The following is an 18414-nucleotide window of genomic DNA, read 5'->3' on the forward strand; positions in this document are numbered from 1 at the left end:
TTTGGTTATATCTTCAATTGTTTCTTAATACACACACACACACACATGCACGCACGCACGCGCACACACACACTAAATTACAAAATTCTAATTCTAAGGAGTCAAATCAGAGTAAGGCTTTACCAGTGGTCTTGTACAGCAGCTCTCTGCATATACAAGTCTCTCAAACTTTAAGCTCCTTTAAAATAAAAAATCTTAAAGAGTTTTCTGCATTAAAATAACTTTTAAAAAATATATTATCTTTTTAATTAGATAAAGACAGAGAGAAATCAAGAATGGAAAAGGAAGGTAGGGAGGAGGGGAGGGGAGATTGTAGCACTACTTCATCACTCTTGCAACTTTCCCTCTGTAGCTAGAGAGTGGAGCCTTGAACCTAAACCCTTGTACACTGGGCAATGTGCACTCATTATCCCCTGGCCCCAGGTTAAAATGATTTCACATAAAGATATTTATTAGTAAATAACATTTTCAGATTAATATTTTATAAAAGTAAGTATAATTTAACAAAAAATGATTACTAGAGCATATAAAATCCAAATAAATCATCTAATTTCACAGTAATTGTGAACCACTAAATTTTTAAATCCCACATGAATTAAAATGACTTACCAATCATGAGTTAAAACTGACTGCTACGAAGCTGAGAAATCAAGGTTAATAAAATACAGTGAGATTATTTATTCCCAATGTCTCATTTGATTTTTCACTTTTTGAATACTAGCCCCTCCATTTACAAGTTGACATTCACATTAAGCAAAAAAAAGTTGTGTTCATTTAAAAAAAAAAACAAACAGTTTTTAATACCATTGCAGGAAGTGTTGGCATATAGATATATCAAACAACTTATTTCATGAAGTCTATTAACTTAGAGCCAAGAGATTTCATCCTAACCCTGCCTCTGAAAAAAGATTAACAATAAAATTATAAATTCAAATTTATATGTAAAAAGAACATCTAGCCCTTGCATATTTATGATATTAGTGTCTCACACCAAACAACATAAAGCCTGTTATCATAACTACAGATAACAAGTGAGCATATTTAAATGCAAACAAAACATAAAGTTTTTATTTTAAATGAGGTGGAAGAGTGGCATCCAAAGACTAAACTGCCATCAAATCAGTGACTTTTTGGTCTTACTTTTCTTCATTTAAAAATTACTGCTGTAAGGTACTGTCATACTTGATCACTCAGTTCTAACAGATAAGAACAACTAAACTTAACAGAAAAGTAAAACTTTTAAGGACTTGTCTTACCTGTACATTCATTACCTCTTATAATGCCCAAGTTTTTCATTTTTTGAAACTTAAAGATTAAACTTGAATGTTTACTGTTTATACTTCATATGGTCACAAAACTGTAACTGTAACTGGTAATGCCAAACTTTTCATAAAGAACAAATCAAGACAAAGAGAAAAAGCAACAATAAAAAGATTCTTCAGGCATAATGAGGGACTACAAAGTCAAAAAGAGGAAAATTACCACTGTCACATGTGACAGTGAACACTGAAGAAAATTTTCTAACAGTTTGTCTTTTCTGGGATGTTCATATATATTGTGTTGTCAGAAAAGTCATGATGCATTTTTGCATAGAAAAATACACCATAACTTTTCTGACAACCTTCAGCTATCTTTGCTAGAGGTCAATAATTTGGAAAATCCAAAACAGTTTGATGTAGCCAGAAAGTCTTATGGCCCTGGCTATACTAATGCAAACTTTCTCAATAAGAAACATAGTTGTGACATATTTTAAGAATAGTTTTATTATTTAAAAACATAAAATACTACACTCTATAGAATAACCAAAATACTATACATTGCAATCTAATCAAAGATAAAGAAGGAGATCATTGATTTATTTAATAGATTGACTGTAGTCTGGGCATGCAATGAATCAAGCTACTACTAGTCTTTTTTTTTTTTTTAACTTTACCCAGTTTTTTTTTTTTTTTAAGTGTTATTTCATTCAGAAGTCAGTAAGTACACATTGTGGGTCTTTCACATGGGCCACACAGCATACGCCGATAGATGTCTGTCTTTACAAAACTGAAACCAAGAGAACCAACTAGACATCAATCATCATCATCATCATCGCCACCATTCCATGGGTCCAGCACAACTTCCTCCTCTCTCTCCTTCTCTCTCAAGACTTTATTTATTTATTAAGATAAAGACAGGAAGAGAAAGAGAGAGAGAGAGTGAGAGAGAGAGAAAGAGAGAGAGAGAGAAACACGCATTACTCTGGTACATATGATGCTGGGGATTGAACTCAGGACCTCATGCTTGGGAGCCCAATGCCTTAACCACTGTGCCATCGCCCAGATGGCACAACTCCTTTCTCTCCTTCCTTTTTCTCCTTAAGCTGACCACTGCTCAACTCTAGTTTATGGATGTACTGGGCTTGACCCTAGGACCTTTGGTGCCTCATCATGTGTGAAAAGACTTTTTGCATAAACATAAAGCTATCTTCCCAGCCTACAACACAATTCATTGATCTTTTAATCTACAGACAGCGTTCCTGCTGCAAAGGAAAATGTATGTATGTATGTATGTATGTATGTATGTATGTATTTTTGCCTCCAGGGTTATCAATGGGGCTCAGTGCCCACACTATGAATCCACTGCTCCTAAAGGGCACTTCCCCCCCTTTTTGGGGGGAGGGTAGGACAGAGAGAAATTGAGAGAGATGGGGAAAACAGAAGGGCGAGAGAGGGGATGTGGCGCAGTGGGTTAAGCACAGGTGGCGCAAAGCGCAAGACCGGTGTAGAGATCCTGGTTCGAGCCCCCAGCTCCCCACCTGCAGGGGAGTTGTCTGCAGGGGAGTCGCTTCACGGGTGGTGGAGCAGGTCTGCCTGCAGGTGTTTGTCTTTCTCTCCCCCTCCTCTCTCCACTTCTCTCTGTCCTGTCCGGCAACCAAGGACATCAACAACAACAATAATAACCACAATAAGGCTACAACAACAAGGGCAAGAGGTAGGGGAAGGATGCCCTCCAAGAGCAGTGGATTCATGGTGCAGGCACTGAGCCCCAGCAATAACCCTGGAAGATGAAAGAAGAAGAAGAAAGAAGAAGAAGAAAGAAGAAGAAAGAAGAAGAAGGAAGAAGGAAGAAGGAAGGAGAGGGAGAGGGAGAGGGAGAGGGAGAGGGAGAGAAAGATAAGACGTCTACAGACTTGCGTCACTCTGCAGGCTTGAACGGGGACCACTGCGTGAGTACTTACGCTTCATACTATGTGTGTTTAACCCGCTGTACTACCACCTAGCAGGTGTTTTATATTTCATACTCATAGACAAATAAAAGCAAAACTAGGAGGATCAAGTGCCCTGCCCAAGGTCATGAGAGACAGCAGCTAATAATTTGATGACAAAGACAAATGACTGGTCCTCTCTCCTTTCAGTCCCAGAATAATTTATCTAATTCTAAATTAGGATAGGGGAGACAGCTAGAACAATGGTTATGCAAGAGACTTTCTTATCTGAAACTGCAAGATCCCAGGTTCAATCCACCCCCCCTACCATAATTCAGAGTTGAGCAATGCTCTGGAGGAGAACAAACAAACAAAGCCTAAATTAGCGAGACTCAACGTGGATTACCTACTCCCAGAAATTTGTTTGTTTGTTTGTTTGTTTTTAAGATGTACCTACTATTAGAACAAACATACTCTAACTATGACACCATACTTAACTATGACACCATTCCCCCAGAAATAACCTGGGTCCACCTGCATAACAGATGTCACGCTCAGGCAAAAACTAGTAAAGTCATGGGCCCCTTGGAATATACCTAAAATAGACCTATTAGCTTTTTCCAAAACAGAGATCCCCAAATCTTCATCTGCAATATTTTTGCCTTTAGGTTCATGATTAGTCAACAATTTGTTCTGCTTTATATCATAAATTTTTTTCACTACCAGGTTCCAGATGATACCATGATGTCAACCAAACTTCCCTAGGCTGATGACCCCACCACTGTGTCCTGGAGCGCCACTTCCCCAGAGCCCCGCCCCACTAGGGAAAGAGGGAGACAGGCTGGGAGTATGTATGACCTGCCAATGCCCATGTTTAGTGAAGCAATTATAGAAGCCAGACCTCCCACCTTCTGCACCCCATATGATCCTGGGTCCATATTCCCAGAGGGATAAAGAATAGGGAAGCTATCAAGGGAGGGGAGTGGATATGGAGTTCTAGGGGTGGGAACTGTGTGGAATTGTACTCCTCTTATCCTATAGACTTGTCAAATTTTCCATTTTATAAATAAAAAAAGAAATGTCTATTTTCTGAATATCCTCCCACCACATTTTCTATGTTGAGTGGTCACAATAGTCAAACTGAGATTAAATAATTCTAATATGCATTGTATTGATGATAGAACATTGTCAGTCAACAATGTTTATACCCCTTTCCCATATTAGGGAGCTACTCTCTTCCCTGATCCAGCTTTCTGGTCCTTTTTCCAGTAATGACATCACCTTCCCAGACAATAACTTGGATTCACCTGCATATCAGATTTCAGGCACAGAGGAAAAAAGAAAAAGGAAAAAAACAAAAAAAAAAACACAAGTATAGTCACAGGTCCTTTGGACTTTAACTAAAATATCTACTACTAAGCTATCTATCAACTCTTCATCTGCACTATTCCAGCCTTTAGGTTCATGATTGGTCAACAATTTGTCTGGCTTTGTATGTTAACTCTCTTTTCAACCACCAGGCTCCAGATGCTAGCATGATACCGACCAGACTTCCCTGAACAGACAACCCCACCAATGTGTCTTGGAGCTCCACTTCCCCAGAGCACTTCCCACTAAGGAAAGAGAGAAAAAGGCAGGGAGTATAGATCGACCTTGTTCAATGATTAGCTTTTTTGAGTACGCCCATGTTCAGCGGGGAAGCAATTCCCAGAAGCCAGACCTTCCACCTTCTGCATCCCACAATGACCTTGGGTCCATATTCCCAGAGGGTTAAAGAATAGGAAAGCTAAAAAAAAAAAAAAAAAAAAAGAATAGGAAAGCTATCAGGGGAGGAGATGTGATACAGAGTTCTGGTGGTGGTAATTATGTGGAGTTATACCCCTCTTATCTTATGAGTTTAGTCAGTGTTTCCTTTTTCTAAGTAAAAAATTAAGAAAAAAACATTATGTGTGCATGTATGTATGCACATGCATACAATGCATGTTACTACAGGCACGTTATTACTGTTCTGTATTATCTTCCAGCACTAGTATGTGGAGTCTCTAACAGAAAATGACAAGATAGAATTAATTAGTTTCAGTAAATTTTCACTTTAAAAAATAAAAGAGTCATTACTCTTTCTAACTTCTGTTAGAAAAAATTACTATTAGAGTAATGACTCTTTTATTTTTTAAAGTGAAAATTTACTGACAAATGAGTGATATAGAAAATTTACTGACAAATGAGTGATATAGAAAGAGGGCAATTTCAATGCTAAATTGAACCTAAGCTGATACTTCTGTGTATTCCCTCTTTTGTACAGTGGAAATCAGTTTGGGGGCTTGGTTATGGGTAGAAGACAGCAAACTGAGAGAAACTCCAAATAATCTTCATTTGGCAATGAAATAAATGGATATGGTATTAAATCTTAAATAACATGATTCCCATACTCACAGTAATAACGGAATTATATCTTCTCCTAAGTAAGTAGTAGGCTGAGAGTACTAAGCTAAATTATTCCAGTTTCACAATCAGTACTTAGAATGTATGCTGTTAGGACGTAAGTTGATTCAACAGCACACTCATCTATGCAGAACTATAATAATTTGTTTTGGCCTAAATGGTTAACTGAAAAATTCATAATATTCCTAACAAAAATCTTCAACACTGAGGATTCTCTAGACTAGGCTTATTTATTATTTTCCTTTTTTGCCTACAGGGTTATCACTGAGTCTTAATTGCCTGCCCTACAAATCCACTGCTCCTGGCAGCCAACCTTTTCCCACTGTTGTTGTTGTTGTTGCTGTTGCTGCTGCTGCTGCTGCTGTTGTTGGATAGGACACAGAGAAAATGAGAGAGAGGGGAAGATAGAGAAGGGGAGAGAAAGATAGACACCTGCAGACCTGCTTCACCGTTTGTGAAGCAACTCCCCTGCAGGTGGGGAGCCGGGGGCTCAAACCTGGATCCTTATGCTTCCTACTATGTGCACTTAATCCACTGTGCCATGGCCAAACCCCCCCCCCCCGGCTTATTTTTAATGACAGTTCTTCTGGTATTAATGAAACAGGGCCAAAATACATTACTTGTATCTGCTCAAAGCAATATTTTCATAATTACATATTCTACCTGGAAATAATTTCGGTGTAAGTAATGACAACATAGATGATAATTCTATAACTCTTAAGAAACCAGAACCATACTCCCCCCTCCATTGTATGAACAATATAATTTCACTGGGAATTGATACCAAATTCCCTATGAAGTATTAAAGGAATGACTCTGATTACTCATCTGTAATAATGAATTAGGCATGAACTAATGCTATTGGAGCCAGACAAGAAACTTCGTTGGGGTTATACTGGATGCAAATTATAATCTAAATGATCCTGTTGGCATTTTCAGAATCCATGACTATTTCTAGATAGCAAATTATCTCTATGTTTAAGGTCTGCATATATTTGTTATTTTAGTAAAAGTGAGAATAGAACCCTTCTTTTGGGACAAAAAGTGAATAGCTTCCTTTACATCACTCATATTCAAAATGTTCTCCAAAGAGGACTGATAGAGGATCACTAAGGGAAGGAAGGAAGCCAGCATTCTTTAGGCATCCTATCATGCTGCATTTAACAAAGAATACAAAGTGGGCCTCTCATAAATGACTGTCAAAGGCATTAGGTATAGGCACTGATTATAACCTACAACAATTCTGATTCCTTCCTGGAATATAATTCTCCCTGTCTTTCTCAGGAGTAAAACTCACATGGTAAACTAAGTTTCAGAGTAACCTAGAAAAAAACTATGGGAACACAGAAGGGCTGAAGAAAACCAGCATCTTATGGTTTTAAGCTATGGGGGCTATCTTAAATTTGACCCAAGAAGGAGGTCTTTAGTGAGAGACAGCAAGTCTCTACTAAAAAGCAGCAAGGATAAACTACAAACCCAATGGGAAGAATTTAAGAGAGCTCAAGAGCAGTGTGCTGTTCGAGCCCCCGGCTCCCCACCTGCAGGGGAGTCGCTTCACGGGCGGTGAAGCAGGTCTGCAGGTGTCTATCTTTCTCTCCCCTCTCTCTCTGTCTTCCCCTCCTCTCTCCATTTCTCTCTCTGTTCTATCCAACAACAAAGCAACGTCAACAATGGCAATAATAATAACCGCAACGAGGCTGCAACAACTAGGGCAACAAAAAGGGGGGAAAATGGCCTCCAGGAGCGGTGGATTCATGGTGCAGGCACCGAGCCCAGCAATAACCCTGGAGGGAAAAAAAAAAAAAAAAAAAGAGCAGTGTGCTTTCAGTTTCTTTGGTGCATTTATGGCTCTTTGTATAATTGTTCCATTTCTCTGCTATTCCCAACTTCCCCACCATATCAGTTTGCCTATGACCTGCTTCCTGCTTGTGTGTATCCCAATGTCATACTCTCACTTTAAAAAAAATTTTATTCATTTACAGATGAGAAAGATAAGAGGAGAGAACGAACCAGACATTATTCTGGCACATGTGCTGGCGGGGACTGAACTAGGGACCTCATGCTTGAGAGTCCAATGTTATATTCCCTGCACCACCTCCTGGACAACTCACACTCTCATATCGTCTCCTCCAATAACTGCTTTCACCTGTAAAAGTGAGTCTCTTAACTACATCAGTGTAAGATGCCAATAGTCTCAGGTATTTTGGTGGTTAAATGTTAATAATAAAACAAAGGACATGGGAGACTTCCAGAGGCGGGGCTATGATAAGCAGCAGATTTGTTTCTCTCCTCTCCTCTCTTCTCCTCTCCCAGAATACCAAAATAGGAATACCAAAGGAGACCACCTGGGACTGAAACAAGACAGGACTAGAACGACTACAGGAACCCACCAAAGCACCTGTGAGTGCAAACACACATGGCTGGTGAGAGGAGCCTAGGGAGAGACTAAGTGGCTGGTAACAGTCCGACAGTCTATCAGTTGAGACACCACCTCCAGTCTGTACCACCAACAAGGGGACAGCTGAAGGGAGGAAAGGGCTCCCCGGAGAGACTCACCAAGTGCAACCCTGAATCTCCATTGCTACTGCCCTCAGAATCTGGAGCAGTGACAGGGACAGACACCCTGGGACAGAGATCTAACCAGAAAATTCAGGAGAAGACCTATACCTCCATGGAATAGTTGTGGTGCTGTGAAAGTCTCTTTGCATAACCACTGGGTTATCTCTGCCACACCCTGCCTTATCTCTTGGTCAGGAGTCAGTGATTAAGATAAAAAGCCTACTTACAGTTAGAAGCCCTCAGGCTCCCATAGCCTACAGAGAAGAAAAAAAAAAATTTTAAAAAGGCTTTTAAATCACTGAGCTCCAACTCACAGACTAAAATACTACTGAAACAACTGTTAACTTCCACCAATGTGAACCCTTTAGTTACCTTACTTAGACACAAGTCAGTCGAGGCAAGAGTGATCAGTAATTTGAAAAGTACTAACAGAGGGAACTCATAATATAATATGTAAAATGGGTAAACCAACAAGAAGAAATATTGGAGAAATGAACCAGGACAACAGTCCAGCTAAAAGACTCCCAAAGGGTGAAACACAAAATAAAAGTTCAACATCCAAACATTAGCTAAGGAAATAATCACAGGAGTGAGTAAAGAGTTTGAAAGAATTGTAATCAGAAATACAGGAACAACAAATGAGACTCTGGAAGAGTCTTCAGCTATCTCAAGGTTATTAGAGAGCTGAAAGCTGAAATAGCTAAGAACACAACTAGCTGAACAAGCTAAAACAGTATCAGAACAGGGAAACAAAATAGATGAACTCCAGAAAACAGTAGAGGGCAGAGAGAATAGAATCAATGAGGATAAAGACAGAATTAGCAAGATCGAAAACAAATTAGAGACAAGTAAAAAAGAAGTAAGAGATCTCAAAAAGAGATTAAGAGATGCTGAAAACAACAACAGAGACCTATGGGATGACTTCAAAAGAAACGCATTATTGGCTTACCAGAGGAAGAAAACATTCTTCAGGCCATAATAGCTGAAAATTTCTCTAGTCTAGACAACATCAAAGACATAAAGATTCAAGAAATCCAGAGGGTCCCAAACAGAATTAACCCAGACTTAGAATGGAAAGAAATAAGGATAAAGAAAGGATCCTGAAGGCTGCAAGAGAAAAACAAAGAGTCACCTATAGAGGAAAACCTGTAAGATTAGCAGCAGCAGACTTCTCCACACAAACACTACAGTCCAGAAGAGAATGGCAAGATATATACCGAGTACTCAATGAGAAAGACTTTCAACCAAGAATACTATATCCTGCTAGACTGTCATTCAGACTAGATGGAGGCATCAAAACCTTCTCAGACAAGCAACAGTTGAAGGAATCAACCAAACCTGCCCTGAAAGAAGTTCTGAAAGGTCTTCTATAAACAGTCAGACCACCATAAATAGGACATTTATCAGAACACTCTAAAACTCTACAAGAATGGCATTAAAATATCTTCAATCTTTGATATCAATAAATGTCAATGGCCTAAATTCACCTATTAAAAGACACAGAGTAGGAAGATGGATCAGAAAATACAACCCAACAATATGCTGTCTACAGGAAACCCACCTAACTCAACAAGACAAACACAGACTTAAAGTGAAAGGATGGAAAACTATCATACAAGCCAATGGCCCACGAAAAAGGGCAGGAACAGCTATTCTCATATCTGACACGATAGAGTTTAATATAGACAAGATTAAACAGATAGGAATGGACACTAAACACTAAATGTTGGTTCTTCAAAAGAGTGAACAAAATCAAGAAACCTTTAGCCAGACTCACAAAACAAAAAAGGGAGAAGACCCAAATAAATCAGATAGTAAATGAAAGAGGAGATATCACAACAGAAACCACAGAAATTCAACATATCATGCGAGGCTTCTATGAACAACAATATGACACCAAGCTAGAGAACCTGGAAGAAATGGACGATTTCCTAGATACCTACCAACTTCCAAAACTAAGTAAAGAGGAACTAGATAACATGAACAGGCCCATCACAGCTAATGAAATAGAAACAGTTATCAAAAATCTCCCCAAAAATAAAAGTCCTGGGCCAGATGGTCTTACAAATGAATTCTAAAAAACCTTCAAAGAAGAACTAATACCTCTACTTTTAAAAGTCTTCCAGAAGATTGAAGACATTGGAATACTCCCTGCCAGCTTCTATGAAGCTAACATCACTCTGATACCAAAAGCAGACAAGGACACAACCAAAAAAGAAAACTACAGACCAATATCTCTGATGAACATAGATGCTAAAATACTGAACAAAATTCTAGTCAACCAGAAACAGCAGCAGTATATTAAAAAGATTGTTCATCATGACCAAGTGGGGTTTATCCCAGGCATACAAGGTTGGTTTAATATACGTAAATCAATCAATGTGATCCACCGCATCAACAAAAGCAAGACCAAAAACCACATGGTCATATTAATAGAAGCAGAGAAAGCCTTTGACAAAATACAACATCCCTTTATGATCAAAATACTACAAAAAATGGGAATAGATGGAAAATTCCTGAAGATAGTAGTCTATATATAGCAAACCTACAGCCAACATCATACTCAATGGTGAAAAACTGGAAGCATTTCCACTCAGATCAGGTACTAGACAGGGCTGCCCACTATCACCATTACTATTCAACATTGTGTTGTAAGTTCTTGCCATAGCAGTCAGGCAGGAGCAAGGAATTAAAGGCATACAGATTGGAAGAGAAGAAGTCAAACTCCCTATTTGCAGATGACATGATAGTATACACAGAAACACCTAAAGAATCCAGCAAGAAGCTTTTGGAAACATCAGGAAATACAGTAAGATGTCAGGATACAAAAATAACATTCAAAAGTCAGTGGCATTCCTCTACACAAACACTAAGCTAGAAGAAATTGAAATCCAGAAATCAATTCCTTTTACTATAGCAACAAAAACAATAAAATATCTAGGAGTAAACCTAACCAAAGAAGTGAAAGACTTGTATACTGAAAATTATAAGTCACTACTCAAAGAAATTGAAAAAGACACAAAGAAGTGGAAAGATATTCCATGTTCATGGGTCAGTAGAATTAACATCATCAAAATGAATATACTACCCAGAGCCATATACAAATTTAATGCTATCCCCATCAAGATCTCAACCACATTTTTTAGGAAAATAGAAAAAATGCTACAAATGTTTATCTGGAACCAGAAAAGACCTAGAATTGCCAAAACAATCTTGAGAAAAAAGAACAGAACCGGAGGCATCACACTCCCAGATCTCAAACTGTATTATAGGGCCAGTGTCATCAAAACTGCTTGGCACTGGAACATGAATAGACACACTGACCAGTGGAATAGAATTCAGAGGCCAGAAGTGAGCCCTCACACCGATGGACATCTAATCTTTGACAAAGGTGCCAGACTATTAAATGGGGAAAGCAGAGTCTCTTCAACAAATGGTGTTGGAAACAATGGGTTGAAACATGCAGAAGAATGAAACTGAACCACTGTATTTCAACAAATACAAAAGTAAATTCCAAGTGGATCAAGGACTTGGATGTTAGACCACAAACTATCAGATACTCAGAAGAAAATACTGGCAGAACTCTTTTCCGCATAAATTTTAAAGACATCTTCAATGAAACAAATCCAATTACAAAGAAGACTAAGGCAAGTATAAACCTATGGAACTACATAAAATTAAAAAGCTTCTGCACAGCAAAAGAAACCACTACCCAAACCAAGAGACCTCTCACAGAATGGGAGAAGATCTTTACATGCCATACATCAAACAAGAGGTTAACAACCAACATATATAAAAAGCTTGCCAAACTCAGCAAAAAGACAACAAATATTGCCATCCAAAAATGTGGGGAGGACACTGACAGAATATTCACCACAGAAGAGATCCAAAAGGCCGAGAAACACATGAAAAAATGCTCCAAGTCTCTGATTGTCAGAGAAATGCAAATAAAGACAACAACGAGATACCACTTCACTCCTGTGAGAAATACTTCATGATCTCTGTTATTCTTACACAATTCTGAGTAAAGAACTCAAAAACATAAGACATGACAAGGCACTGTATAATTTAGAGGAAGGCATCTAAATATATTGTACCCTACTTCTCACATTGTTTTCTGTAGACAGCATTAATGTGTTATGAATGACTAATACTGACAACATAAGTTTTGGCTTTTACTGCCACAAATACCCTTAGCAATTACTGTAACTCACCAGGAACCTCTGCCTTGAACATAACTATCACACTGTAATCATCATTTCATAAGAGATACTGTTCAAACATAAAGGTGTGTGTTAATATGCAAAAATTGGACAAGAGGGGATCCACATCTAACAGGTTAAAAAAATCCTTGCAATTCAATTTCATAACTATATCTTTTTCATGGTGCATAGGTATGTTTAGTAAAAATCACACACAAAGACAGAGCAAGAGAAAAGCATAGCAGTGACCACTGGTAAAAGAAAACTATTCAGAAAATAAAGCAATTGCTCAGATATTCAGCTATTACTACAGTATCTGCAAGAAAAAAAAAAAACTGACAAGATAGAAGATAAATAGCAATGACCTCCAAAAACAGTAAAAATGTCATGTTGACATAATAGCTGACAAGCAAATATTTGATTTACAAGGTTAAACTATAAGGTGGCTTTGCAAAATAATTACAAGTTTAAAGCAATGTGATAAAAGTAAGTCTTAGAGGTAAACAGCACTTTGATTTTTTTTTTTTTACGTGAGTACACTTTTTAAAAAAATATTTTTATTATCTTTATTTATTTATTAGATAGAGATAGCCAGAAATTGAGAGGAATGGAGAGGCAGAGACAGAGAAACATCTGCAGCCCTGCTTCACCACTCGTAAAGGTTCCCCCGCTGCAGGTGGGGACCTCAGGCTTGAACCTGGGTCCTTGCACACTGTAATGTGTGCACTCAATCAGACATGCCATTGCCTGGCCACCTATCTTTTTCAAAACTGTAAATATGTATCACTTAGGCAATAATCTTATAATAAAGGAAAAAATGGCATGTAATGTTTATTATTGAAATCAGAATATATTAATTGGATGTTTGGGTCATTAAAATGACAAAAGGGGGACTGGAGAGATATTATAATGGTTTTGCAAATGACTCTCCTGCCTTAGGCTCTGAGGTCCCAAGTTCAATCTCTAGCACAACCATAAGCCAGAGCTGAGCAGTTCTCTGGTGAAAATACATACACACATACAACACATACATACATACATACATACATACATGTATATCAGCGGTACTTTTTTTTTACTTCTTTATTGGGGAATTAATGTTTTACATTCAACAGTAAATACAATAGTTTTTACATGCATAACATTTCTCAGTTTTTCCATATAACAATACAACCCCCACTAGGTTCCTTCTTGGATCTGTATTCTCCACACCCACCAACCCCAGAGTCTTTTGATTTGGTGCAATATGCCAATTCCAGTTCAGGTTCTACTTGTGTTTTACTTTCTGATCTTGTTTTTCAAATAATGCCTGAAAGTGAGATCATCCCATATTCATCCTTCTGTTTCTGACTTATTTCACTTAACATGAATTTTTCAAGGTCCATCCAAGATAGGCTGAAAATGGTGAAGTCACCATTTTTTATAGCTGAGTAGTATTCATATATATACCACAACTTGCTCAGCCACTCATCTGTTGTTGGATACGTGGGTTGCTTCCAGGTTTTGGCTATTACAAATTGTCAGTAGCACTTTTTTAAATGACAAAAAGGAACGGAGATATAGAACTAAAGATCTCTAAGTTGCATTACTTTCTTTTGACTAAAATATCACATACTGATACATATCTCAACAAAGCTGAAAAATAAGACTTCTCTACAGATAAAAATGTAGGCAATGATTCACAACACGACTATCAAGTGTAAAAATTCCCTTTAAAATTTAAAATATCTCCAAACAGAGGCCAAGTAGTGGTGCACTCAGTAGAGCACACACATTATTACCATGTGCAAGTGGGTTTATGTCCCAGGTTCCCACCCACAGGGGAAAACTTCCAAGTGATGAAGCAATGCTACAGTTCTGGCATTCTCTCACATGTGTGTCCTCTCTCTCTCTCTCTCCCCCCCTATATATATATATATATATATATATATATATATATATATAATCAATATGGAATAAAGAGATAGGGAGATATATATATAGGGATATATATATATATATATATATATATATATATATATATATATCTCCCTATCTCTTTATTCCATATTGATTTCTCTGTCTCTACCCAAAATGTACATAAATAAAATAAAAAGGCAACAAGATTTTCACATATCAATTGAAAAAAATACATAATAGGCTGGGGTAGATAGCATAGTAGGTATATACAGAGACTCTCATGCCTGAGGTTCCAAAGTCCCAGGTTCAATCCCCTAAACCACCATAAGCCAGAGCTGAGCTCTGGTAAAAAACAAATAAACAAACAAAAAACATAATAGAATGATCTCAACTGTGTATTATTATTAAGTATATGATTTATAAATCAGCAGCATATTAATAAATTTTTAAAAGAATTGTATAGACATATATGTGGTATATTTAAGACTGTTAATATATTTATTTGTAGACCTTTGCAAACATCTTTACAGATATCAAGAATCTAAAGTTCCAAGAATAGAAATCACTGATCTAAAAATCAAGACATTTCATAAAGAATACCAACATTTAAGTACTGGGGAAATTTTTTTTTTAAATAGTTTCTTTTTTTTTTCAAATATTTATTTTATTTATTTATTCCCTTTTGTTGCCCTTGTTGTTTTATTGTTGTAGTTATTATTGTTGTTGTCGTTGTTGGATAGGACAGAGAGAAATGGAGAGAGGAGGGGAAGACAGAGAGGAGGAGAGAAAGATAGACACCTGCAGACCTGCCTCACCGCCTGTGAAGTGATTCCCCTGCAGGTGGGGGGCCAGGGTTCGAACCGGGATCCTTATGCCGGTCCTTGTGCTTTGCGCCACCTGCGCTTAACCCACTGCACTACAGCCCAACTCCCGGGAAATATTTTAATGAAAAAAATTTTTAGCTTCTGTTCTGCAATCATAGTCACTGTAATGCTCCCCCACCCCCACACACATACAATTCCAGTTACACCAGAGACTCAAACTAAAACATTTAAGTAAATGTAAAATTGCCGCTGAAAACTAGTCTTTAGCCCATTTACATTCTCTCTCCCTCTGTCTCCATTCTTCCAACTAATCATCTAATCCAAAATTCACTTCAGGTTCTTTACCTCGGCTGAGGGGGGAAAAAAAAAACTTCAGAAACTCAAGGGAGTCTCAGAAATTGTTGTCAAAACTACTACCAATGGAAATTTAGGAAACATTATATATATTATTATAGTTTTCGACTTGTAACAGTACTACAAAACTGGAAAGATATGTATGGTAACTGTCTTTCTTGAGTTGAACACACAACCAGGCAGTTAGCATTCAGAAACTGAATGGTTATCAAGTCAACAGTGATCCAGAAGCAATCAAAACAGACAGCCTAGGGAACTTGAAAGAGAAGATATAGAGTAGGATAAACAGCACATTAAAAATGCTTACCAGTTTGAAGTCTTGAATGCTACAGATGAAATATGGTGTGTTTGGCCTCCGACTCTCGATATACACACAGTCTTTAAAAGAAAAAGAACATTTTAAACAATGTTTTTTACTTTTTAACCATTAAGGGAATAAAGACAGGGTCATAAAGTCACTGCATAAATAAATAAATAAATGACAAAGCTTATGTTTTTTATAGTATTTTTTCAAAAGTAATAACAAATGACAAATAACTTTAAGCTAAAGGAAAACAGTCCTTGCTAAAACCTCAATTAGTGTTTGTAAAGTCCTTGAAGGAAGACAGGAACCCTATGGGAAGATAAAGAAATTTCAATAAAGGGAATTACTTACTTAAGGTTATAAACTAAGGCAAAAATTTAAATATCTTAGTTGTTCCAATGCTTCACAAAAAGAAATAGCTTTGCCAAGTGTTACTTTATTTTCTATAAATGTTTCTTAAGGCTATGAATGAAATACACAAAGACTGGCTTATTACAATTACCTAAATCAGGTAAGAAAATGAAAATTAATCTAATCTCTTGTGGGTAATCTGCTATTAAATTTTAACCTAAACAGATTTTACTTTCTAATTGGTTAAAAAAAAAATCAAGACAACTAATAAGAGACAGGATAACGTAAATCAAATTATATTTTCTTCAGGGAAAAATAAGGCTTTCTTGAATTACATTTGACATGGGAATGGTTGGTAAGTTATTTTTGATACTCTCAATAGCTGAAGTATAAAAGACTGATTTTTTTTTTAATGATAGATATACTAAAACCTAAGACAGATTTTAAAGAAGTAATGATCTTAAGGGAAGCAACTGCAATAGACATAAAAACTCCACATTATAACCCAAAATCATCATAAAACTTAAGACAGAAAAGTGTATTATTTGCTGAAGTAAAGGCATCAGCACTTAATCAAATTTTCTAAGGAGAGTAAGCACAATGCCCCTATTTAAAAGTTTGTCCTAGGGAGTCAGGCGATCGATCGCGCAGTGGGTTAAGTGCAGGTGGTGCAAAGCGCAAGGACCAGTGAAAAGGGTCCTGGCACCAGCCCCCGGCTCCCCACCTGCAGGGGAGTCACTTCACAGGTAGTAAAGCAGATCTACAGGTGTCTTTGTCTCCCCCTCTGTCTTCCCCTCCTCTCTCCATTTCTCTCTGTCCTAACAACATCAATAACAACAATAATAACTACTACAACAACAAAACAAAAACAAAAAAAACAAGGACAACAAAAGGGAAAAATATATATATAGGTAGATTTCTCCATTATCTCATTCTACACATTATAAGAGTTAAGGAAAAGCAAACAACTAGAGATATGAAGTCATCCACCCAGTGAATAGTTCAGTCCTAGTACAAATACAAGCAGATCCACTAAGTAGATCATAAACAAAGTCCATACTCAAGAACGTCCCCCCAAGAAACTTTCTCAAGGACACCAGGATATATATATAATAGATTATAGATATATAATATTTGGCCAAAAGTCACATCAGAAAAAGAAGAAACCTGGGCCAAGTTGGTAGCTTAGTAGGAGGTACTTCAGTGAAAGAACATAGGTATTTGCATGTATGAGGTAGCAGATTCAATCTCCTACACCATATACACATATACACGGGAGTTGAGTGGAACTCTGATGTCTTTCTCATAAAATAAAAATAAATAAAAGAAAAAAACTGAATGTCAACTTTTTAGAACTTCTCAGCTCTATTCAGATGTACATTCTATGGTTTTATCTTGAATCCACATGCAATGAATGGCAGAAATTGACAGTTTGACTGAGCTTTCATTCTTGTTCCAGAGTTCCAGAATTCCAAGTAATGCCGTTCAACATGCAGGCAGCATATATTTAATATGTGATATGCCTTAAGAGAGAAACAAAAGAACTCTTTCACTGTAGCAAGTGTGTTTTCTCATCTTATTGTTAATTTGGCACTAAGGTAAAAACTGAACGTATTCCCTAGATAAAAATAGAAGTTCCAAACTGCATCATTTTGGAACAACCACTCTTATTAATTCCTGAGTTTTGATCCCTATTATTACCACTCCAGATATTTTAAGTCTCTAAATAACAACTATTAACCCACCTCTCCCAACTTGAGCAGAAAGTAGTCTATATGTCCTCTTCTTCCTACTATCCACTACAGAAAATCATTATTTTATTCCTTTTCTTTTTCTCTTAATAGTTTATGGGAGGGCTGATGGTTTATAGTACAGTTGCTGACACATGGGTACACAACTTCTCAACTTCCCATGATAGATTATCTTGCAAAAACACTCTCTTCTTCAACCTGGGTAGTTCCCTTTCTACCATCATACACTAGGGCCCCAATGTCCCTCCTTCCCCAGAGTCCTTTGCTTTTCTATATATTGGGTTGTTGGAAAGGTCATGAGGTATTTTTTTCCATTAAAAAAAGTAATAAAAAAAATGGGGGTTGGAGGGAGTCGGGCTGTAGCGCAGCGGGTTAAGCGCAGGTGGCGCAAAGCACAAGGACCGGCATAAGGATCCCGGTTCGAACCCTGGCTCCCCACCTGCAGGGGAGTCGCTTCACAGGCGGTGAAGCAGGTCTGCAGGTGTCTGTCTTTCTCTCCTCCTCTCTGTCTTCCCCTCCTCTCTCCATTTCTCTCTGTCCT

At 37.5% G+C, this 18414-nt stretch overlaps 1 protein-coding gene across 7 annotated transcripts in view; it reads right to left on the bottom strand.

Annotated features, from left to right (window-relative positions):
- The window catches only part of RERE (arginine-glutamic acid dipeptide repeats), a 523083-nt gene that overhangs the window by 300798 nt on the left and 203871 nt on the right, over positions 1 to 18414 (bottom strand). For all 7 annotated transcript variants that reach the window (XM_060201410.1, XM_060201416.1, XM_060201414.1 and 4 more), the window contains exon 3: positions 15775 to 15845. In XM_060201410.1, the coding sequence (XP_060057393.1) occupies positions 15775 to 15845 (71 nt within the window). The remainder of the gene's footprint in view (positions 1 to 15774; positions 15846 to 18414) is intronic.

The sequence above is a fragment of the Erinaceus europaeus genome, chromosome 11 (genome assembly GCF_950295315.1).
Source record: "Erinaceus europaeus chromosome 11, mEriEur2.1, whole genome shotgun sequence".
Lineage (NCBI taxonomy): Eukaryota > Metazoa > Chordata > Mammalia > Eulipotyphla > Erinaceidae > Erinaceus > Erinaceus europaeus.